This window comes from Polypterus senegalus, chromosome 9 (genome assembly GCF_016835505.1).
Source record: "Polypterus senegalus isolate Bchr_013 chromosome 9, ASM1683550v1, whole genome shotgun sequence".
In the NCBI taxonomy this organism is placed as follows: Eukaryota; Metazoa; Chordata; class Cladistia; order Polypteriformes; family Polypteridae; genus Polypterus; species Polypterus senegalus.
In genome coordinates this window covers 98033834-98058842 of record NC_053162.1, presented here as the reverse complement: position 1 = coordinate 98058842, position 25009 = coordinate 98033834, and the positions used below count along the sequence as shown (strand labels likewise).

The 25009-nt window shown below is 36.2% G+C and overlaps 2 protein-coding genes across 4 annotated transcripts in view; one reads left to right on the top strand and one right to left on the bottom strand.

The window, feature by feature from the left end:
* Positions 1–3461: 3461 nt before the first annotated feature.
* Positions 3462–7687, bottom strand: chtf8 (CTF8, chromosome transmission fidelity factor 8 homolog (S. cerevisiae)). 3 transcript variants are annotated; one of them, XM_039763514.1, is made up of 4 exons: positions 7636–7687; positions 6774–6829; positions 5288–5405; positions 3462–3963 (listed from the first exon to the last, which is right to left on the bottom strand). In XM_039763514.1, exons 2-4 carry the CDS (start codon positions 6794–6796, stop codon positions 3727–3729), a joined length of 378 nt encoding a protein of 125 aa, XP_039619448.1. In that variant the 5' UTR covers positions 6797–6829; positions 7636–7687; the 3' UTR covers positions 3462–3726. The 3 variants fall into 3 exon arrangements, with proteins under 3 accessions (XP_039619448.1, XP_039619445.1, XP_039619447.1); XM_039763511.1 differs by lacking the exon at positions 7636–7687 and adding an exon at positions 7524–7629; XM_039763513.1 differs by lacking the exon at positions 7636–7687 and adding an exon at positions 7387–7411.
* utp4 (UTP4 small subunit processome component) overlaps positions 7671–25009 on the top strand; it is a 71890-nt gene continuing 54551 nt past the window's right edge. The window contains exons 1-7 of the mRNA XM_039763510.1: positions 7671–7763; positions 13452–13617; positions 14875–15066; positions 15468–15552; positions 15630–15719; positions 21030–21241; positions 21475–21646. Coding sequence (XP_039619444.1) covers positions 13459–13617; positions 14875–15066; positions 15468–15552; positions 15630–15719; positions 21030–21241; positions 21475–21646 — 910 coding nt within the window. The 5' untranslated portion in view covers positions 7671–7763; positions 13452–13458. The remainder of the gene's footprint in view (positions 7764–13451; positions 13618–14874; positions 15067–15467; positions 15553–15629; positions 15720–21029; positions 21242–21474; positions 21647–25009) is intronic.

The window sequence follows — 25009 nt, the reverse complement described above, 5'->3', positions numbered from 1 at the left end:
GTTGCTTTTTGTCTGCGCACTGCGTCAGTTCACGTGAGCCGCTGAATATGGTTTTATATGTCACTCGCTCGCTTCTAATTGTTTCGCTGCCTTCTTAATTATATAATGCATGTTTTCTTCAGCGCTTTTTGTAGCTCTTCCTGGTTTTCTACGTAATGTGATTACGTGAGAGGCGTGATGATGTCACACGAAACTCCGCCCCCCACGGCTTTCGAGCTCAACTCCATTACAGTAAATGGAGAAAAATAGCTTCTAGTTATGACCATTATGCGTAGAATTTCGAAATGAAACCTGCCCAACTTTTGTAAGGAAGCTGTAAGGAATGAGCCTGCCAAATTTCACCTACACGGGAAATTGGAGAATTAGTGATGAGTCAGTGAGTCAGTCAGTCAGTGAGGGCTTTGCTTTTTATTAGTATAGATAAATCACTGCACTGACCAAAATTACATCGACAAACACACATATCTGGGCTCCGACTAGCGCTTACGAACGCTCTCGGCTGTTTGTTTACAATCGCACAAGCAGATACACGTGACCACATTCAGATCGTAACGCAAGATGCTGGTCGTAAATCAAAACAAAAATTTTGGTCGTAAATCAAGTTATTCGCATGTCAGGCCAGTCGTCACACACATATATACTGAAGAACTTAAGAACTTAATTTGAACTTTAGGTTTACACCATGCTTTGTTTCCGAAGTAGCTGCACTCATGAATATGCTTGTATGCGTCACTCGCTTCATATTCTTTTGCTGCCTTCTCAATTGTGTAATGCTGTTTTTTGAACAGGTTAGCACTTAAAGGTTTCTTGCTGCAGCAATTTTAACTCTGTTACAAAGTGGTCCAAAGTCTCATTTATACCTCGTGTCTTCTCATTAAAACTTGTATCTCGCGAATATCGTATTCGTCATAGGCATGACAAACGGCAACGGGAGCGTGTCCATAAACTTAATTTAAACTTAAGGTTTACACTGTGCTTTGTTTCCGCAGAACCTGCACTTATGAATATTCTTGTATGCGTCATATTCTTTTGCTGCCTTCTGAATTGTGTAATGCATTTTTTGTTCAGCGCTCTTTGGAGCTGTTGCTTTTTGTCTGCGTACTGCGTTCACAGTCAGTTCACGTGAGCCGCTAGGCGGCATAGTGTTTCTATTGGATTGCCGCTGACTAACGGCCTTATATGGCAGGCACTCCATTACGTGGGAGGTGTGACGATTAGGGACGCAACTCCAGCTCACACGGCAACCGAGCTGCAGGCTATGGCCGGTATATATGTACATAAGTAGGTTCCAGTTATGATCGTTACGCGTAGAATTTCGAACTGAAACCTGCCCAACTTTTGTAAGTAAGCTGTAAGGAATGAGCCTGCCAAATTTCAGCCTTCTACCTACACGGGGAGTTGGAGAATTAGTGATGAGTCAGTGAGCGAGTCAGTCAGTGAGGGCTTTGCTTTTTATTAGTATAGATACGGATATATCGGTTTGAAATAAGATATATAAGCTTTAAACAGAACTTTTCTTAAACAAGAACTTTTGGCTTCCTTGCTTTATCAATTTTTCCTCTATTTTTGTGTGAACTGTTTTACTTTGAAATGTTTACTAAAATTTTTAAAACGAAGATATTTTGTCTATGGAATCACTTCAGTGAATTAAGCTTTTGCTAGAATCTCATGAAGCATACTGAAGCTGCAGAACTATGGTAATTTTGGGTAAACACAACTATAGACAGGATAACTGGGATGTAGATGATGTAACATGAGTAAATTGAGATTTTGTTCATGGCCATTTTAATAGAGTACTGTTTGCTGTTGTTAGGCATTTGCCCCTTTGAAGCCCAATATATTAGACACTTTGCTATCTTCATTCATAATTAAAAAAACATGAGATTAAACATTTTTCTTGGCCATTGCTGCAAATAACATAGGAGAAGTAACATAAAAATATTTATTATTTTTGGGTAAAGTATCCCTTTAAGTGCAGAGGAATGTACATTCAAATTTTACTTAGAATGATGCATTTTATCCTATTTTTGATACTATGTTCAAATTCAATTAAGTGCTTTCAGGTGTATTAAAGTGATATTGATCAGAGTCTACTTCTTGTTCCATATCTTCCTGTCCTCTACATCTTGCTCAGTCACACCCTTCACCTACATGTCCTCTCTCACCACATCCATAAACCTTCTCTTAGGCCTTCCTCTTGCCTGGCAGCTCTATCCTTAGCATCATTTTCCCAATATACCAAGCATCTCTCCTCTGCATATGTCCAAACGAACGCAATCTCGCCTCTCTAATTTTGTCTCCCAACCGTCCAAACTGAGCCAACCCTCTAATGTACCAATTTCTAATCCTGTCCATCCTTGTCATACCCAATGCAAATCTTAGCATTTTTAACTCTGCCACCTCCAAACCATATACCAAAGCTGGTCTCACTACCTCAAATTTCAAAAAGCTTCCCTTTCACTCCTGCAGTGAAGCTTGTAGACCTTCCCTTTCACTCCTGCTGATAACCGTGTGTCACAAAGTATACCTGACACACTTCTCCACCCACTCCTTCCTGCCTGCACTCTCTTTATCACCTCTCTTCCACAATTCCCGTTACTCTGTACTGTAGATCCCAAATATTTAAAAACTCAATCGCCTTCACCAACTCTACTCCCCACATCCTCATCATTCCACTGACCGTCCTCTCATTAACACAAGTATTCTGTCTTGTTCCTACTGACCTTCAATCCTCTACTCTCTAGAACATATCTTCACATCTTCAGGATTTACTCAACTGGCTCCCTACTATCACTACAGATCACAATGTCATCAGCAAACATCATAGTCCAAGGGGACTCTTGTCTGATTTCATCTGTCAACATGTCTCTCACCATTGAAAATAAGAAAGGGCTCAGAGCCAATCCCTGATGTAATCCCACCTCCATGTTGAATGTATCCGTCACTCCTACCGCAGACCTCACCACTGTCACACTTCCCTTGTACATATCCTGTACAACTCTTACATACTTCTCTGCCACTCCCAATTTCCTCATACAATACTACAATTCCTCTCAAGGCACCCTGTGATATGCTTTCTCTAGATCCACAAAAGACACAATGCAACTCCTTCTAATGGATAGTATTAACATTTTGTATAATTGGCAGGTGTGAACTCCAAAAATGTTCTTAGGTTCTGCCTTACAGTGATTTACAACCAAAAACTACTTAATAGAGAAAAGGCAAGGCAAGTAAGAATAACTACCTAAGCTCCATGGAAAATTTCTTTTTTTAGTAAGATACAGACAGTTTAAGACATGAAAATAGCTAAACATGACAGACACAGGAATTGGAGAGAAAGACTATTGCAGATAAATACTGAAAGAGTCAAAATACTACTTAAAGAATAATAATTTGATATTTTTGCATTATTTTAGTTAATTACAAACTACATTAAGTGTAAAAAATATGACGGAAAATAATACCTTATCACAATTTTATTAATTTATTCTTACACAAGTGCCTGTAAAAAGTCACAGTTAATAAAGTGAATACTGTTTAAATACAAAGAAACTGTTTCTTGAGTTGCTTCTAGCACAGAACACACAATTTTAAATAAGTGTGCAAAAATGATTATTTTACATTGTTAACTAAGTTACCTAAACAAAGAAAAATTACTAGTATTAGTCATCATTCAACTTTGTCATTGAAATTTAATGTACAAAATAATGATCATTAAAGTTACTGCTATACTTTCTTTGGCACATTAGTGATGATTGGCTTGGGACGCGTTTTAAATATTATCTTTTTCTTAATGAGTGCAGTAACCTGATAAAACGTGGAATGTTTTTCTTCATCTGTTTCCATGGCATTTTCATCAATTTTCTGTTGCTGTGATTGCTTGACAAGCACAGCAAAAGGTTTCTCCAGTTTGACAACTTTTCCATACAGAATATGATGGCCTATGATTAATACAGGAACACCCTAAAATGAAACAGAAACGCATGAGGTTGTATCACCATATTTTTTTGTAAAACGTATAAACTGGAAATGATAAAAATATAAATTGTGTGATGAAATACTTTCTCTACTAAATATTAGGCATGTGACAAAATGTAATAGTACTGAATGTTGCAATACAAAATACTATGCATCAGTGGTGGGCAGTATACCGCTATGACCATGAATACAGGTGTGACGTGCTATGATTTGAATTTTACAATATTGCTGGTACCTGGATAAGGCTGGAAAATGTGAACTACAAATTACCTTTTCAATTCAAAAAGTTGAACTTACAGAAATCCTCTAAAAGCAACAAATATATATATATATCTCACATCACACAACAATCCCTCCACTCATGCTGGTGTATAACTGAGAACTACACAAGATCCATAAGCAAAAAGAGAGTGAGTTTGGTAATTGCATGACACATGAACGCTAATAATACACTGAAAGATTGGAGAGTAACCTTATATTGACAAAAGATAAATACAAAATACATAACCAAGGTGCCTCGGTAAAAGTAAATAATTTTAAAAACTTCTGTACAGCAGCGGTCCCTCTGCCCAAACACTCATAACTCAATCAGCGAATTACAAATGTATTATGTCTTTAAAAAAACTACCTCTATATCGTATCCTTTCCTTCTCATAGATTAAAACTGTTTAAAATGGTTGGGAAGCAAAACTTAATAAATATACAAAAGCATTCTGTATATACATGTATTAGTGAGAAAAGCACTATATAAAAAAACTATTATTAACAATGTCCACTGGGGTGTCTTCTTTTGATAACACTGACATTTTTTTTTTTTAACATTTTCTGTCGTCATTTTCTCTTTTATCCCGCTCCCACTCCTGACATACTGTTGTGCACAGCTGCAGTATCCCCAGCCCTACTTGTATATACCAATCAACATTCAATACATCTTATGTTAAAGCTGAGCAAATATTTTGTTAATACTTAAGATTTTATTTTAACAAAATAGAAAACAAATTACAAAATCTTACATTAAAACTTGTTTATTTGTACACAGCTTTGAATTTATTTTGCAATGTTTTGATCTAAGAATGCCTAATAATATGTAAGCCTAAATTTTCAGCACATTCTTTTATGAAATTTCATATTGTGAGAATATTGTACCATGAAGACTGAAGTGAAAAATGAATTGTATTATGAGTTAAGAATATTGTCTCATGCCTACTAAATATGTGTATATACAGGTACAATATATACAGTATCTATAAACAAGCATGAATTCATAGTTTAAATCTCCAATGTTAAATCTTAAATAAAAAAAATGTACCTCCTTTGTAAAATGCAGATCTCCCATTACACTTCCTCCAAGACTAGTATTATGACGAGATTCAATCTCACCCTGAAGCTCCATCAACATCCAATCCCCAGGTTTCTCATTTTCTGGGCTAAAGAAATAGATTGAAATTTTGTCCATGAGCTTTCACAACACATATAGCCACAAATATTAAATGAGTTTTAGGCAACCATAAACTCTGCATTATAATAAAAATCATACAAAGAAAAAATTTACTTTATCCTTAAAATGTGTAATCACCATGCATGCTTTGATTTTTGTTCAGTGTGTTTGAATTTGTATTTCACAAAACTACATTAGACTTTTGAAAGTGTGTAATGATGGATATGTATTGGGAGAATATTTGTTAGGTTCTGTTAAAAATATGTCTATTACTTAACACTGCATAGGTAATCCTGAACTCTGTCTGCATTCAGTTAAAAAGGGAGAAAGAACAAACCTTATTATTTTCACTGTTATTAAATACAATATTTTCCTTAAAATAAACTTTCAGACAAATCAATGTACATTATAGCTGATAACAATGAACATTTAATTTTCAAATGTTTCACCACTGGATGGATTTATTTTCTAATTCTTTAGTCATAAAGGTGTCCCACAGAGTAATTTTATAGTATGTACTGTATGCAAGGACTTTATCATCAAGAATACACTTAACCATTTAAAATAACCAACCCTAGAAAACTTTTAAAAGTGAATGTACTTATGAAAATATATTTTTATATAACTTTTCAAGGTTGTGAACTATCTTTATAAAATATCACATAAAGACTTAACGTCAAATTTACAAAACTAATTTAATGGCTGCTTCCACTGTGACAAAAGAAGATGCTCACAAAATGTAAGCAGTGATATTACAAAATTGCATTGAATAAAATATGGTATGGTAGTAATATTAGTAAAATAATACTGATCTGCACATGGAATAATGAAATATACTGTTTGTAATTCCTTAATATAATATCCATTTACTTTCTAGATATGTTAGTGCTCCAGAATTATCAAAATTAAAATGGTGGGGCCAAAAACTGGCCCAGTGTACATTACATTTTTTTAATATTATTTCATGTGATTTTTATATACATTTGGGCACCAATTTCTGAAATTAACAATTTTTTCCATCGCATATTTTTTCACAAAATATACAATAGCTGTCACAGTTTTTGTAATTATTTTTTCGTTATAATTAAAAGTTAATATTTTACTTTAAATAAAATTTTATTTTTTTATTTCCTCCCACAGAGGCATGCAAAGAAAGTTTTACTTTACCGGTGATCATTTAGCAATGATAGTACAGTACATGGGTACTACTTGAAATGTGCCATGTGATTGCATGAAGAGGTAAACAGTTGTAACAATATGTGTCTGTTTTAAAGTGTGTATATGATACATCATTTAACGTAACTCTTTATTAAAATGAAGACGTATTTAAGAAAAAAAGTTGTCTACGTTTGCTTACCTTGAAATGAGTATTTGAACCATTTTAAGGATTCCAACATGGAAGTTCGGACAAAGCTAAGTGTCAAGTGCAAAATAAAAAAATGATATAACGTTATTGCAGATTAAAATAGTATAACACAGTGATGAATTGGCCAATAACTTGGCAATTTACTTTAATCAGTAAAAACATAACACAGCATACTAAACTCTGCTTCCTGCACATTCACGTTTGCAGAGTGAATAACGCGTTCGGACAGTACGAACCCACGTTTCCCCCTTCGTTATACATATTTAGTGACAAATCTCACGGCTCTGAAACTGTAGTAAAAATGGCAATATAATTGAAGAGTACTTATACTGAGCAACTCTCTAATAAAGACATTGTGCTGTTGCAATTACAACTTTGTATCACCAAAATGCACAGCTTTTGTCACGAATTTACGCATTTCCAAATGGAAAACAAATCTCAATTATATATAATTAGACAGCGAAATAATGTAACTATTCATAATTTACAGCAAAAGACATGCTCAAAAGTCGGGCGGACTGCTGTATTGCTAAAATAACCTGACATTATACCAAGAAAACAAATACAATAATAAATACTGCTACTTTTCAATAACCACACCTACCTATGACTCTTTATTACCAATTACAAAACCTGTACAAACAACAAACGTCGCCTTTACTTCAACTGTTTAAACAAAATACATAAAGCTTAGAAATTGCACTTATAGCGAACCTCATAAATATTAAAACTGCTCCTTACCAAATTCAGTTAAAGAAAGAATAAAACATGCTACGGTGGTACGCGGAAAACACCACGTCTGACAGCACATTACCGGTTACTAACACAAACTTCCCGCGCGTGTTCCACCTACTTCCGTTGACGTCAGTGCTGTGCAGTTTTCACGTCCGGTTCGAAGGGCTTCAACGTGGTTCTTTAGAGTATTCGGGATCTTTCAGTTCAATGTGAGACTTTTTGTAAAAATTTGATTTGAATAGGCTGGTAAGTGGTTTAAATTCTCTTATCATTACATGTACAGAACGGTTATGTAGAATAAGTTTATGATGTTGTACCTCCATCATGTTTTTGCGCGAATTTCTTTTTTGTGACATCCGCATGGTCGCGTGTAATATGATTTAGGTCAGATTTCTTGGGATATGGTCGCGAAATACGAATTTATATTATTGATGAAGCGTAAACATTGGTGTAGTATGAAAAGAACTGTGTCTATATCGGCCAGCGTTTTATTTGAAAACGCGTGTACGTACTTAGATTTACTTGGTGAGGTGGTGTTTTTTCCCCAAATCCAATTAATCTCAACGGGACGAAGGGAAAGTACAAAGACGACCAAACCACATCTAACTTTTAATGATTCAAGTGCGTCTTAAACAGGAATAAAGCTACAGAGGTATTAAGTTAAAATTATAAGTTTATAAGATATTCGTTCCAACAAACTCTTGCAAGTACAGTACAGTACTTAATAAAATTGACAGAAATACAGTAGTCACAAAGACTATCATAGAGGTGTAAATAAAGTGAAAACTGGATGTAGATTTTATCCATCTGCTTATGCTTGGTAAATTGTTCAACGACAGTAGCTGAAGTTCTGAGAAGCAGTTTTTCAATATGCTGCTGAAGCAGTGACCCTGATAGTTGCATTATAAAGGCGGACTAAAAAGCCTAACTGATGGGTATTTTTAGAACAAGGATTAAGAATTTTATATATATTTATGATCTGATTAAATTGGTTACATTGTTCCAAGTTTTGAACATTTGAAATAGTCTGCACTGTCTTTACCGTTTTGCACTTTCGATCGCCTCATACTTTGCGGCATAAATTAATTGGTTGAATGACATCTTTTTTAGTGCTAGTTGTATGGAAACTTCTATCCATCCATTATCCAACCCGCCATATCCTAACAACAGGGTCACGGGGGTCTGCTGGAGCCAATCCCAGCCAACACAGGGTGCAAGGTAGGAAACACCCTGGTGGGGGCGCCAGTCCACAGCAGGGTATACACACACACTAGGGACAATTTAGGATCGCCATTGCACCTAACCTGTATGTCTTTGGAATGTGGGAGGAAACCGGAGTACCCAGAAGAAACCCCGGGTCTCCTAACTGGAAGGCAGTATGGAAACTTATGGACAGTAATTTTTAATATTTGGATGGAGCTTCTCGTATTCATGTGTTTAGTCTTCAAACTGATAACAATAGTGAATTAGTAGCCCCTTTAAATGTAGAATCAGATGAATTGGATAACGCACAGGCTTATACAGATTAGTGACAGTTGAATTTAAATGATAAAGTAAAACAAGTTTGAAGAAAGAAAAAGGATTGAATATGCAGTGGGATGGTAGAAACTTGAAAGTACACATCAAGAGAAAGAACTTGGAGTCATACTGGACTCATCACTATCAACTTTCAGACAGTGTACAGAAGTGTGCTAAAATATATATCAGGCAGTGTAGAGTAAATGCAAGGTAGGCTATGCCTAATCTGTATAACTCACTAATGAAACATTCTCTGGAGTACTACTGTGTACTGCAGGGCTATTCAATTATAAAATTCAGTTGGGCTAGACATTTTCAGCAGCCAGTAAGCACCAGATAATAACAAATTTTAAACCAACACAAGTTAATGTTTTGAAAAATAAGTAGTGTTCATTGTTCCCTTTTAAATTTAGTCACATCTGACACAGGTACATAAAACAATTTAAGCTATAAACTGAACAGAATCGGGTAGTAGCAATAGGTTTTTTCCAACTTTTTTGTTCATATCTGACCTAGGCACATCTCAAAGTGCATAAAAACATAATAGTGGCAGTATTAGCAATACCATTTGTCTACCTTTTGAAATACAATAAATATTTTGGTCATATGGGGCGGTATGGTGGCGCAGTGGGTAGCACTGCTGCCTCGCAGTTAGGAGACCCAGGTTCGCTTCCCGGTTCCTCCCTTTGTTGAGTTTGCATGTTCTCCCCGTGTCTGCGTGGGTTTCCTCCCACAGTCCAAAGACATGCAGGGGAGGTGCATTGGCGATTGTAAATTGTCCCTAGTATGTGGGTGTGTGTTCCCTGCAGTGGGCTGGCACCCTGCCCGGGGTTTGTTTTCTGCCTTGCGCTCTGTGTTGGCTGGGATTGGCTCCAGCAGACCTCCGTAACCCTGTAGTTAGGATATAGCGAGTTGGATAATGGATGGATGGATTTTGGTTGTATGACCCAGGCACATCACAAAGTGCATTTAACAAAGTAAAAAAGAAGTATCAATGTTATCAAAGCTATCAGTTCAGCAACCTATAATAAGTGGTAACAGAAACTGATGCACATGAATATGTTTACTGCACACTGAGGGAACCTAGGTTCATTTTAAATCACCATATGTGTGATTTGTAGTACCGTTCTCTTTTTTTTTTTTTTTACAGTATACATAAGTTGCATTTGAATCAAGTTTGAGGTACTGTGAAAGTATATAGAGGCTGAGAGTTCTAGCATTACATGTTTTCTTAATTTGGTACAAAAAATTTAATGTTTAAAATTTGAAATTGACAAATTGTCAATAATAATTTCATTCCATTTATATATTGCTTTACCCACTGCTCAAAGCATTTCACAACTCCATGCAGGGAGAACCCAGACACAAATCCATGATCTCCTTCTTGCGAGACAGCTTCTCCATTATTGCATCGGCATACCATACTACATAATATTGTGTTTAAAATTACAAACACAGAATTTTTGAAATTGAAGAATACTGACCACAGATTAATAATGAGCTGTACATTCTACAAAAAAGTTATGTAGTCCCACAAAGCAATCAGTACTTAAATTAACTTAGTTATAAATAAAATTACAAACTTTTTGCATGGTTTTCATCAAATGCAGTTTTCCTAATTAATAATTCTTTGCTTTGAGTGTCAATGGCTGATTGTTGTCCTTGTAACAGTCATGAATCCGCAGAATTGAAGTGTGTGAGTGGAGGGCCAAGCAATCGTATGAAGAGAAGTGTGGAGTCCCTGCTTGTCAGAAACAAGGCTGTCATTGGAGTAAAAATTAGATTCATTTGCGAAAATCCACTTTCTCACTCGATGAAATTAGAATACAATCAAGACTCCACCCACTATTGATTATAGAATTACCAGTAACAGCACACTGCATGAAAACGTGCAGTGAATACACTTGATTTGAGCATTCAAAGTTTTGATACTCTTTCTCTGTATGTTTAGCATTCGTTTACTCAGAGGTTGATGCATTTGCTGCTTCCTGAGCAGCTCTTCTTTTCTGCACCTTAGCGGCCTGCTTCTTCTCTTCTTTTGTCGACATCTTTTCACATTAAAACTGATTAAGCCAGTGTTTGTGTTGCAGTTACTTGGTACTTTTTCCTTCATTTTTCACTTAAGCTGGAACTGAAGTCTTCAATCTGCCTCAAGAATGATTTAAGATATGAAAAGGTAGGAGAAGTGATGGCGAAGGTGGTAGAGAATGAGAATGGCATCTGTACACATGCGCCGCACGGCCACCCTGAGTTAATTATACAATAAAATAAAATAAAGAGCTCACAGTAGACGTCACATGGTATATGTATACCAAGTTTCAGGTCAGTAGTTTAAATGGTTTGCATGCTACAGGTGATTTTAAAATCCTAGACAGACAGACAGACATCCACGGTAGTGTATTATACAAGATTTAATATGTAGTCAATGCCACGACCAGTGATATGGCCAAGGTACATAACATCATAAAAAAAAAAAAATCACAGTATCATAGACTGCTACCACTGCTTCCAGATACACAGCAAAGTTGAATGTTGCTATGCTACGCACAGTGTTGTGTTCATGGTCTGTACTACTGTAGGGATTTACGCAGAAATTTCTGAAGGCTTACAAAATGTTTCTTTTTGTTTTTTTCTTCTTCTAAAACTTTTTTTTTCCTTCTTCTAAACCTTTTTTTTTTTTTTTCTTCTTCTTCTAAACCTGTGTTTCTGGTCGGTCCATGGGTTGGGCCACGTTTTTTTGTGGGGATATGTACACTTTTTAATGTATCTCTTCATTAAATTTATGGTATCTGTTTTATTTACAATGTCCTCTTCAAGATATTTATTAATACAAGTGGTCATACTTTTTAAAACTACTATAGTAGAACAGCCCTTTACCTATAGGGCTTCCAAAACTCTGGAGTGATTTGGTCTTAGTATTAAAATCAAGCTGCTTTTTTAAGAATTGGTGAACTTGCATTAGAGTGATTATGCCATTATCGTAGACAATCCATCTACAATACTGATCCATCATTGATGTTTGTCTCATCCTAAAGTATGCAAGGAAGTGCTGCAACACTAGTTGCTTAAGAGCAGATAAAATGTATGTACAGTATTCCCCTTTTCTCTGATGTGAGTGCTGCTGTTCTTTACAAAGTGTATTTCTAATATTTTAGTGCTTCAAAAATGTAATCATATAAATTGTATGTGTATAATCTCTTTTTACTTTCTCATATATGAAATACAGGGAAAGTGTTGTAATCGTTCAAAGATTCGAAGTTGAGATTTTGATGAATCTCATTTTATACCTATAATTTTAGACCTCCTTGACTCCGAAAATACAGTTTTTGGATTTATGTATGTGTGTATGTAAACATGATAAGTTGAGTACGCTATCACTTAGGTGAACTAAATTTTGCATAAAGTATTAGCCCAAAAGTTCTATGCTTTGTACCTGTTTCCGTTAATCAGAAGTGGTACTTTACCTTTATTCATGCAGCTGCAGAGTCCGATTTATTCAACTTTTATAACAATAGTTCAATATATTATTTATTTGATTTGTTGTTGATGGTTTTTTAATGTACATAATATAAAAATATAATCATTGTCTTGTGGTTTGCTCCTCAAATATCCATCCCTATATCGGACGGAGTATATGAGAAAAGTCTAGGTGAGACCACTCCCGATTTTTTTGCAAATTTCAATGTAAATATAGCTTGCATTTTTATACTAAACTATACTAAATTTCTATCCTCTGTGAAGCATGGTAAGCTTGTAAATGGATGTAGGACATATAAAAATAAATTAAATCATGTGTTTGCAACATTTCAAGTTTTTGGTAATTCAATCTTTTTTCTCCTATAAGTCCATTTGTTCTAGTATAGTAGATTCTTCAGTCGTCTTAAGCCTCTCCTCACTCTTTTGCTGTACTGATTCAGTTTATACTTAATTTATGTACTGATTCAATTTATTCATTTCCAAACTATATTTGAGTACATATATAAATAAATATGTAAGTTTTTATTGTTTGTAAGATCAAGGATTAGAGATAAGAAAAATTCAAGTTGATGAATCCCCTTAGACTTATTATTGAAAGTATAACAGACCAGTGCTGGTTTCCTTAAATATTTTTATGTAATGTTGCAAATTATGAGAATGAAATAAACAAAAGCGAATGTGAATATCTTACTCAACACAGAATGCAAGCATTTTTCATGAAGATCTGTTCTCCTAATAGTCCGTGAATAGTAGATGGTATGAGATGTTTACAGTTTTAATGTAGGCTTAATCTTCAAAATATTTCGATTTTTGAAAATCCGTTTTTATGTTTACTAGTGTGTCAGTAGCAATTTAAGGTGGTGGGATAATCTGTTTTTCTATTCAGAATGCCTAATTTTAGAATTCTTATAATGTTTTTATTACATCTTTTATTTTTAGGTTAAGAATGGGAGAGTTCAAAGTACATAGAGTCAAATTTTTTAATTACATGCCTTCTGGAATTCGATGTATGGCCTATAACAGCAGCACGGATAAACTGGCTCTGGCACGTTTGGATGGGTCTATAGAAATATTTAACATTTCAAACAACTACTTCCAGGAAAAGGTAATTCAGCAAGTTGCTATACTACTCAGTATAATTCAGATTGTGAAACCATCTGTTGTATAGCCATTGTTATACAAATAAAGAAAAAAATTGTTGTCAATGAATATTAAGATGGCATTGTATATTAATTCTCCATTTTAAACTTAGCTGATACGTGAAATATCTATGCACTTGCATAATTCAACTTCAAGGGTTTCCTCCTAGACTATGCTTAATTTGCTTTTTTACATTTTAGATTGGTATTTTTAAAGGAAAAACATAGAACAATAATATATAAATGCCATTTTGAAATTTTTTGCAGTAACAATCTAAATAACTAATCACATTAAATCATCTCAAATTAATTTTGAACATAAACTATACAGTTTTGGAGACCTAAGGATGTTTGCTTGTTTCAGTACCTAAGTATTGACTTGCAACGCTTCAAGCCAAATGAAAAATTCTATTTACTTTATAATGCAATGTTCAGAAGAAGCATATTTTTGGCAGAAGCCTTCTGGTGAACTTTGTATTATAGATTTTCTCATAAGTCTGATCTTGTTGAGAATTATTCTGTCTTCCTCTAAGTAAGTCAAAAACATAGGTGAGAGCTGTTCTTGTTAATGAGCTATATTTAAAATATATTTAACTTGGTTCAAAAGAAAACTAGACCGCACTGTGAAATGTATTTAAATCCATCCATTATCCAACCCGCTATATCCTAACTACAGGGTCATGGAGGGGTCTGCTGGAGCCAATCCCAGCCAACACAGGGTGCAAGGCAGGAAACTAACCCCGGGTAGGGTGCTAGCCCACCGCAGGTCACACAAAGCACACACTAGGGTCAATTTAGGATCACCAATGCACCTAACCTGCATGTCTTTGGACTGTGGGAGGAAACCCACGCAGACATGGGGCGAACCTGCAAACTCCACGCAGGGAGGACCTGGGAAGTGAACCTGGGTCTCCTAACTGCGAGGCAGCAGCGCTACCTCTGCGCCATCACGCCGCCCGTGAAATGTATTTAAAATATTTTAATTACTTATGAGAAGGAAAAATGTCTTAGATGGGGTTTAGGGACAGCATTACTTTTTAATGTTTTTTGTTTGTGATTCACTAAGTATTCAATTATGCTAGTGTCACTAACTTATTCACAGTCAACAAAAGGATAAAATTCAATATTAAATTTGTATAGCTTTCAGTTGTTTTTGCAATCTTGTATTCAATCTTTTTTTGATGCAGGAATTTGACGCAGCTTTTTTTTTTCCCCCCCAAAAGGTTATCCCAGGCAATGATTCAAGATCAATTGAGGCTATTTGTTGGGTTGGGCATGATCGTCTTTTCACTGCCAGCCTCAGTGGAGAAGTTATGGAAGTTGATCTTCAAAAACTTTGTCCCAAGTACAAACTCCATGCTTTTGGAGGACCGATTTGGTCCATGTCCTGTAATGCTGAAGAGTCTCACTTGGCGGTACGTCCATTTGTATTACAACAGTGTTATGGTGAAAACATAGCTCATGAGAAGAAACTGCTATGAGATGCCACTATGTGTGCTTGTCATTTTCTAGAAAAGGACTGTGGGCAAGTTTTAGGGTTGATTGAGGTGGAGATAACCTTGGTATCAGCAACTAAAGTTAATGTCTTGAAACTTTGTTTTTTTAAATTAAACTGGTAGGGAAAGAGGTTATGCTGTTGCTTTAGCTAAGAAGTCTTATCATCCTCTTATTGAAGAGGGGCTCTGAGCAAGTATTTATGCTAAAAAGATCCTGTCTGAATACTGTGATCTAATAGAATAAAACATTTCCTGTAACAATACAAGTACCCAATCCTTTCTTCTGTTGTTCTATTTCTTATATGTTTTATTATTATCAGGTTGGTTGCGAAGATGGGTCTGTAAAAGTGTTTGAAATTCTTCCAGAGAAAATACAGTTTGAACGGAATCTAGATCGACAGAAAGGTAATTTACAGTCCATACTTTTAACTATGAATTTTGGTAGTTTTAACAATCTAACACAAATGTGTTTTTTTTTTTAGGTCGCATCCTTTCTATTTCCTGGCATAAATCTGGAGCATTGATTGCTGCAGGAACAATAGATATGATTCGGATTTTTGATGTGAAATCAGGTAAGTGTAATATTTTAGTAGTAAATCTTATCGGTAATATAGTATGTGATTCCACACCTCACATTGCCCCCAATTAAAGGTAATTTTCAGCTAATAAGAAAACTTAGAGAGAGCGAGACATTTGTGTTTGGGCTGTTTGGTTTCCTGTATAGTTTATTGTCATCTTGTTGTAGATTATGACATTTGCCAGTTTTCCTGGCTATTTTCTAAATATCCTTCAGTATGCTTGTGAGAATGTGACATTGTGTGTTGTCTTTTGGTTAATTTTACCTGAATATTATTTTCTGGACTACTCCCTGAATTTGCACATTTAACTTGGTGCATTAGCTGGTATCGTTTCCATTCTGGCATATTTTGAGATAGATGGAGTAGTTTTGGGTTGACAGAATACCTTTTTTATTTTTTTTTTTTTTTTGCATGAATTTATTGTGACTGAAAACTGTCTTGTACCTCATACTCACTTTTAGCCAAAGTCATTGTAATGCGGTGCTTATTGCTCCTGCCTCATGGATCCATCAGCTTGGATTCAAATTTAATTGTTGTCCTTGTGGAATTTGTATATTCACCATTTGTGTGTATTTTTTATTTATTTTTTTTAATTACAATACATTTTATCTTGTTTAAAGTGTTTTTTGGATTTGGTGTGCTTGGATCATAGTGTGCAGTGTTTTAGTTGATCTGCCTTGACTCGTAGTTCACTCTCAGTATTCAATTTGAAATGTCAGATATTTGACAAAACATATAGTTTTCACTTTGTAAATCATTGCTTTATTTACTATAGGTTATTCTGAATATTATCTTTATTTAATTTATCTAAAATTTCTCCAGTTTTGTGGGCGCTGTCTGTGCAGGGCATTGGTTTTCCCTGTATAAAGTAAACGCACTTTTAACAGTGCAAGTATAGTATAGCCTGAATTCATTGTTGAGCAGCTAATGGCAACTAAGCAGCAGTGATAGCATCACAAAATCTGAAAATGATATGCTGCAGCGTTTTACTAAAAGTGTTTTGTGCTAGTGTTAGAACAACGGGCAAGATCATTAAAAATGTCAGTGTATGAAGTGAAAGAAGCATTAATTTCAGAGACTGTAGTATTTTAAGTGTGTTTTTGATCAGCTGCTTAACTTCAGGATCACCTAAGGATAGTGAAAGGGAAGTGGAAGATGGAAAATAATAAGACCACACTAATTTGACAAATATAAATTTAACCAGTTTATTGTAGCCCCATGTGTCTGAGCCTGTGTTCCTGGTGGGGTAAAGAAGCTTGATGAGCAGCAAAAATCATGCAAGATATCCAGTAACAAGCAAAAGGGAAGTCAAGCACATTATTGCAGATTAGCTAAAGGATTTAAAACTAATATCGGAATACAGGCACATAGTTACATATGAGATAGGGACTGTAGGTTTGTTCTTAAGTTGAATTTATAAGTAAGTTGGAGCAGGTACATTATTTTAACAAATGCTATTGTTGACCGACTGTAACCAAGTGCTCTGCTAATAAATGATAGAGTTTCATCTCATTCTGAACTTATTTTTTCTACTGTATTTTCCATTGTGATGGTTTTTCTCTTCTTTACTGTATCACCAGCACTTGCATCAGGTTTGTGTTTCAGAGACATTGTTGAAGGGTGAAGACAAAAGGTTAAGATGAGCTCTTCTGCACAGCACTGTACACACTATCACAGCAGGAAGGCACTCCTTGTCAGCACGTCTGTTGTACTGACAGGAGACAACTTCCTGCTATGTACATAACAGTACAAGCAGGCTTGCTATTGTGAATGAATGGGGGCGGTGCAGGGCGATTCACCATTCGCCCACCACACAGTCACCTCCACTTGCATACAGTATGCTGCGTGCAGCGTCTGCCCACCGAGAACAAACAGGGTGCGGCCAAATGCAGGTAGTAAATCACCCACCACCGCCTCCATTCAACAGGCAACCACCCGAGGCACACTACAATGCTGCCACCTGCCGCCCCATTCGCCCTCAGTGGCCTTCGTTCAGCCACAACAGGGTCACTGCTTGCAGCATCACCAGAAGCCCTCTGAGAATGAATGGGGCAGCCATTCGAGGGGCACTGCAAGGCTGTGTGGTGGGCAGGCAGTGAAACGTCCCACTCCGGCCCATCCAGCCTGCGTCCAGTCAGGATAGTAGCTGCGGCGGCGTCGTGGGCGGGCAGCGAACGGCACCATCAAGCCTCTGTCCTGTACACATGCGGTAGCTGTGGCCCCAGCGACAATGGGCCCCAGGTCATGCTTGCTGCACACCATCCGCCCACTAAGACTGAACATCAGCCGGAGCTGACAGTTTTAAATTTAATGAATATGGGTTTTCTCCATTTCACAAACAACTGTTTTATGAAAATTGACCATGTTAAAACAGAGACTTCCGATAATCTATGGTATCTTATAAACTACAATGGTGCTGAAATTTTTTGTATCCAAAGTCGGAGACTCTGACCGTTTTCCAACATGAACCACTATTGCTAACAACTCTTCACAGTTGCTCCAAGCACACTTTGCTACATTCTGATGACCTAGGCAGAGCTAGATCTGTAGACTGCTCTCTTTAAAATCATTTACAATTCTTTTTATAAAACTATGTCCCTGCTGCTCACCCCTGCAGGTTTTCTCACTCCACAGTGATGTCCGTTGACAAGTGCAGTCAATTTTCACATAGGCATGCACTCCAGCCTCCTTAGCTGATCAAAACTGTGATATCCTAAGCCTAACTCATGTCCCTTGCTGCCAGCTCTTAGTATCTGCAGGGACTACATAAGCCCTGCACTAACTCCTGCTGCTGCTCCATCACGTGGCTTCCAGCAGTAGCATACTTGGAATGGTTGGTCACTCCTGCTTCCTAACTGCTCAGAAGGAGAAAACCTGCACCTCCAGTGCCACCTGCACTTGGGACTACTCCATCATTACTTGCCTGTATGGCCTTGCACCAGCTTTTCCCAGTCCTCACTCTCCTTTAATTTTTCTTTTCCATGAACCTCTGTTTCTCAATGGCTGCCACTCACATCCACAAGTAACTGAATGGCCAACCAATTTCACCATCCTCACTCCAGAGCCACCTATGTGTTTCCACGAGCACCAGTACCTGCCTGGTGCCTTAACACAATGTTTTTATTTAATAAAAATTGCACATCACCACAGACTTTTTTTTTTTCTTATTCTCCAAAAAACAGTTGGGAAAAACCTAAGTAAGATGAAAAGAACATTCCTTTGAATGCGAAAGTTGAAGTAATAAAGCGTAGCTAGACAGCTTTATTGAACAGTTTTTAATGAATGGCAGTACAGTAAAACCTTGATCATCTGTCACTTGATTAAGTGTCAGGGCACCTACCTATTACTGTACTACTATTGCCATAAGGTACACTGCAAGTTATGCACATTGGAACAACTCTCCTTTGTGTTACCGCGTAGTGTTCTCCCCCAGCACCAAGTGATATGCCGCATTTCAAAATCACAGTGTTTGTTATGTACCTTTGGTTTTAATAGTGTTTCATGGCTTTTCTCTTTTGTTATAATTAAACTACTATACATTGTTATGGCCAATAAACATATGTGTTTGGAATTGTCAACAAAAAATGAAATTATTAAACATCTACAAAATGGCAATATTCAAGTATTGTTTCAAATTACGGAGTAGAAAGAACAGCAGTAAACGATATAAAGCGTGATGCTGACAAAATTGAAAAACGTCTTGAAAATGGAACCCACTGATGGTAATGTTGTTTTGTATTAATGTTAATGTTCTTCTTTATTGTAATTTTCTTTTAAATTCTGTCATGTTAATAAATTGTGATGTGCTATGTGGGAGCAGAAAGAGTGGAATGAGTGCTGTAAATGATGGGTCTGGGTGAAGAGCTTCTGTTCTGTAATAGTTGTACTCGCCTTACAGCAGATGAGTAACAGGAGAAGTTAGGAGAAAAAAAGATGGTGTGGCGGAAGGAAGTTTTTGAGTAGGGAGTCAAGAGACAATGAGTAGGAGTGTTTCTAATATAGAGAAAAAGAGAACCTGAGTGACCGGAGATAAACTGATTGGTAGGGACAGTTTATTACTTTGAAGGTATGCTCTGTAACCCAGATAACGGAGTATAAGACAGGGCACTGTTTGTTATGGATCGAAGACTCCCAAGTAAAACATAGAAAACTACAGTGCCTCTGAGTTGTATTTGCTTATTACACAAGTTGTTACAACATTATATGAATTAATTAATTGTGTTAATACTATCCATCCATTATCCTAACTACAGGGTCACAGGGGTCTGCTGGAGTTAATCCAGCCAACACAGTGTGCAAGGCAGGAAACAAACCCCGAAGAGGGCGCCAGCCCCCCTCAGTGTTAATACTATTTTTTCTTAATTTAGTTTTGTTTTGTAACTAAGCTTAGCGAATAGTCAAATTTATCTGCTGTATATCATTTTTAAAGTCGCTGTTCTCTCTTATCCGTCACGGCCTCTGTCCCGACCCCTGATGGATATCAAGGTTTTACTGTTGTTCCCCCCCGACCATGACTAATTTTATTCCTAAACTAATGCTTTCAATTTGTTTGTATTTTTGTGTTATTTCAGCAAAAGCTTACGCTAGTTTTGAGACGGAGTACTTTTAAAATGTTTTTAGTTAAATGAGTGGCGATTAGGTGTTCACAATACAAAAATTCACTTTACGAAGGGAATTTTGAGATGCAGATTATCTTCATAAAGCATGTAATGTCTGTTTTTCCTTTAGATTATTTCTTTATTGTTTATTTGTGATACCAAGAAACCAATACTGACAAAGTTCAGTTACTCATTCAGACAAAATGTTTTACGTAATTGCAGAAGTTGACTATGGTAATTCTGGGTATTCTTATACAAGACTATACATTTGTTAAGATAAAAGCAGCTTGACTCATTGTGATGCTTACCTGTCTACTGTAGATAGGGACCATGGGAGTAATCATTAGCCATTGCTGTAATGATTTAAAGATATATGGGTTTCGGTTCTGCGGTGGGTTGGCACCCTGCCCAGGATTGGTTCCTGCCTTGTGCCCTGTGCTGGCTGGGATTGGCTCCAGCAGACCCCCGTGACCCTGTATTCGGATTCAGCGGGTTAGAAAATGGATGGATGGATGGATGGATGGATGGGTTTCGGTTTAGGAGTTGCTTTCCTTTTCCACCTCTACTATTTGCTTGATATTATTTCACATTTATATGCCTAAATATTAGCTTATCCTTATAAATTAATGTGATATGCATATTTAGGAAAGAAAAACATTTTAAGTATGACATTTTGTCTGAATGTTCTTTTTCCCCCTCTTTACAGGGCATGCAGTTCAGAGGATTTTGGTAGACCGAGGAGCAGCTGCTTGCCGTAATTGGGAGTGTGTTGTGTGGAGTATTGCTTATTTATCAGATAACACAGTGGTTAGTGCAGACTCCACAGGCAAGGTTCAATTTTGGGATACAGAAAAAGGAACTTTAATTAAATCCTATTTAATTTCCAAATGTGATGTATTGTCACTCTCTGTATCTGAGGTAAGTCGTGTTGAAATTATTTTTATTTTGTTTTTTAAAATAATACTGTATGTTTTATTTTATGTTTTTTCTCTAATCCATCTATCTCTCAACAGTACAGATTAAAAAGCTTGTACAAGAGAAAAATTAAAATGAATAAATAACATTATTCCAATTACTCAAAGCAATATCCTATCCTAAGAGTTTTGTTTTATTTAGTAATTTGAGATTCTTTTATATTTAAATCTTCACAGGAAGAGGACAGCATTCTTGCTGGAACATCTGAGGGAACAGTTGTTCAGTTTCAGTGGCTGCCTACAACAATTGAAAATGGAGATTACCAGTGGGTTAGAACAAGAACATTTAAACACCATACACACGATGTCAGAGCTGTAGTTGAAACAAGAACTGCTTTAATATCAGGTGGTAAGTAATACTTGCAGCCAATTTTTGGTTTATTGTATATTGAGCATAATACTTTTTAGCAATAATAAGTATAAAATTAAATTACAATAACTCATAGTATTTCTTCCTTATACTACAGTATACTTATTATAAACTAGTGTGTAAAGTAAGAAAATTAAATATTTTTATTGTGCTTACTTGTTTTTATTACTGGGTGAAAATTTTCTTAACAGCATGGTGTTAAGGTTATTAGTTAAAGAGCCATGTTCTGTAGAGGTTCCTGCAGAAATTAAGAAAAGTCTATTTGATTATTCCAAAGTACAAATTTTTTATCTCTGTGTTCACTGTGGATGGCAATAGAACTCGGGTGTTCTCCAGAGAACATCTCTCAGTCAGCATAACAGGCAGAAATGAACGAACTATTCCATACTGTGGACTGGTAAATTCTTCATTTAGAAATGAGTTCAAAATGAGCTAAACAGTTAAGCTCCACATTCACTTTTTCATTTTTCGAAAACAGGATATTGTATGTGCAGTTTTGGGATTTAAATCATTTACCAAATTTATTTTCCACCATGTCTAAGACTAACAGGATAATTCTCATAAAATATATCTTTTCCCACATTAAGTCCCTTAAATTATTTCAATAGTTACATAGATTAGTAGAAATTATATTGAAGCACATCTATTATGAATGCTCAACATTTACTCTTAAAAGCTAAACAGTTTCTTTATGCATATCCCAGATATTTTTCTTTAAGCTAATATTTTACTAATTAAACTGACTTCCTATGGCTTCACAATTTTAATAAAGTTTCTAGAATGGTTCATATTATAGGGAAAAAAGCTAAACCTTCTAACATTGTTTTTCACATTTAAAAAATTCAAATTACAGTAATCCCTCCTCGATCGCAGGGGTTGCGTTTCAGAACCCCCCGCAATAGATGAAAATCCGCGAAGTAGAAACCATATGTTTGTATGGTTATTTTTATATATTTTAAGCCCTTACAAACTCTCCCACACTTTTAACATTTTTAGAGCCCTCTAGACATGAAATAACACCCTTTAGTCAAAAGTTTAAACTGTGCACCATGACAAGACAGAGATGACAGTTCTTTCTCACAATTAAAAGAATGTAAATATATCTTCTCTTCAAAGGAGTGCGCGCGTCAGGAGCAGAGAATTTCAGAGAGAGAGCACTCGCTAAGAAAAGCAAACAATCAAAAAATCAATACGTGCTTTTAAGTATGCCGAAGCACCGCGATAAAGCAGCATTTTTTAGAGGAGCCTCCGTATCCTCTAGACAAACAGCCTCTTTGCAAACAGCCCCTCTGCTCACACCCCCTCCGTCAGGCAGAGAGAGTGAGAGAGACATAGAAAAGCAAACAATCAAGCACCGCGCAGGAAGCATATCGTATATCATTGAGGAGTTTTAGTTAATATGTAATACATGCTCTGATTGGGTAGCTTCTAAGCCATCCGCCAATAGTGTCCCTCGTATGAAATCAACTGGGCAAACAAACTGAGGAAGCATGTACCATAAATTAAAAGACCTATTGTCTGCAGAAATCCGCGAACCAGTGAAAAATCCATGATGTATATTTAGATATGCTTACATTTAAAATCCGTGATGGAGTGAAGCCGTAAAAGTCGAAGCGCGATATAGAGAGGGATCACTGTACTTATGAACAAGAAGTGATGGAAAAAGAAATCAACATCTCACATTATCAAATGTCTTATCATTTGAAATCTCTTTGTATTTAAAATGTTTTCAGGCTAGTTAGTGCATCACACCATTGCATATAGTACTTTAAAGAAAATATTCAAATATACAAAATTTAACTGTGCTTAATAATATAGATTTCTTTTACCCAGAACTTCCTGTTTTTTCATGGACTTTTTTTCATTAATTATCCTCTGAGATGTATAATGCATCTTTTCCAGAGTGTTAATTCTGTAGTGAAAATTGCAGTCTACCATTTTTTTTAGTTAACCTTCGTTTTGTTAAGCATATTTTAGTATTGCACACTACCTGCCCCTGAGCCAATGCTCGTCACCAGCTTCTTTGCTGTCTTGGAGAACAAAAAGAACGTTTTTCCATTTGAGTATGGCCAGTACTCAAAAGGAAAGAGCACACATTTATACTAAATGTGGCAACATTGTATTGAACCTAATCATATTAATAAGTTTAAATTTAAAACATACAGAATAAATTTATGTGCATCTTTATCTATTGTTTCATCATTTCAAACATTGTATATTTTCACACATGGTCTTTAACAAAACATAATCCCAAACTCTCTTAAATTCCTTTAAATCAGGCAAGTCAAAACACACTCTCATTGATGGGCCGCTTTGAATGCCATACGTGCGTCAGCGGGCCACACTGTAACAAATACTATTATACAAAGTTACTGTAGCTTTCTTTCAGATACTGAAAACTTTAAAAAAGTAACACTTAAAAGTTTAAAGAAAAGCCATTTGTTTCCATACAATCTCCGTAAAACAGCGTACAATTAGAGTCTTAGCCTCTTGGCTAGGTCCTTATATAGGAGTCTCACAGTCTGAGATCTATTTCTTTTGTCCCGTCACTTGGCATCTCTTGTTAGTTACCAGTTCGTCAATATTAGGCTTGAAATATTGTGCAGCTGCAACTTTTAAAGGAATGAAAGGTGCTCGACAGTAAGTCTTGAGCGATGTGGGTTTTGGTAGCTTTCATTAATGAAAACAATTGCTCACAAAGGTAAGTGCTTCTGAACATAGACAGTACTCTCGGTGCCAACTTACGGATCTGCACATATGAGGGTGTCAGGTAAGCATACAAGCCTGGCACACCAACTTCGTTGTATTTTGCCTTCAGAATCGAATCTGACTGCATTTCAATCAATCCCATTTAGATAATCTCAGGCACATTCTCAATGTTGTAAGAGTATGGTGACGTAAACAGCGCAAAGTCCTGTTCGTGTGAAGTGAAATCACGGAAACGCTCACTGAATTCATTGCTCAGTAATTCAAGTTGGGAAACAAATCCTCCAAAAATCTAATTTTACTTTACTAAGTTTAATTCAAAGTTTATATTGTAAAATAAGCCGATATGAAAAAAGCTCCTTGACCTACACTAATTTTACAAACTCAAAATCACAAAAATTTGTTAATAAACAACTCGCCAACTTCTCATGTCCGCTTCAGATCCTCAGCTGTAGTCTGCACTAACTGTTCGTTACAATACTAGCTCAAAATTACATAAACCTAGAGCAAAAAAAGTGAAAATATGCAATCTATTACTACTTGTGATGGTCAGTTCTGCCCAGTAGCCAGTCTCAGCAGCCGAGTCAATAGTGTAGCCTGCCAGGCTGCTGCAGCCCAGCACTTCAGCTCCGGCAT

What these genes read in the sequence shown, in the direction of transcription:
- chtf8 (XM_039763514.1), bottom strand. Translation starts at nt 6,796, where the DNA reads ATGGTTCAAATACTCATTTCAAG. An exon ending in GTTCAAATACTCATTTCAAG is followed by an intron (nt 5,406 to 6,773) that starts GTAAGCAAACGT and finishes CTATTTCTTTAG; the next exon opens with CCCAGAAAATGAGAAACCTG. An exon ending in ATCTGCATTTTACAAAGGAG is followed by an intron (nt 3,964 to 5,287) that starts GTACATTTTTTT and finishes GTTTCATTTTAG; the next exon opens with GGTGTTCCTGTATTAATCAT.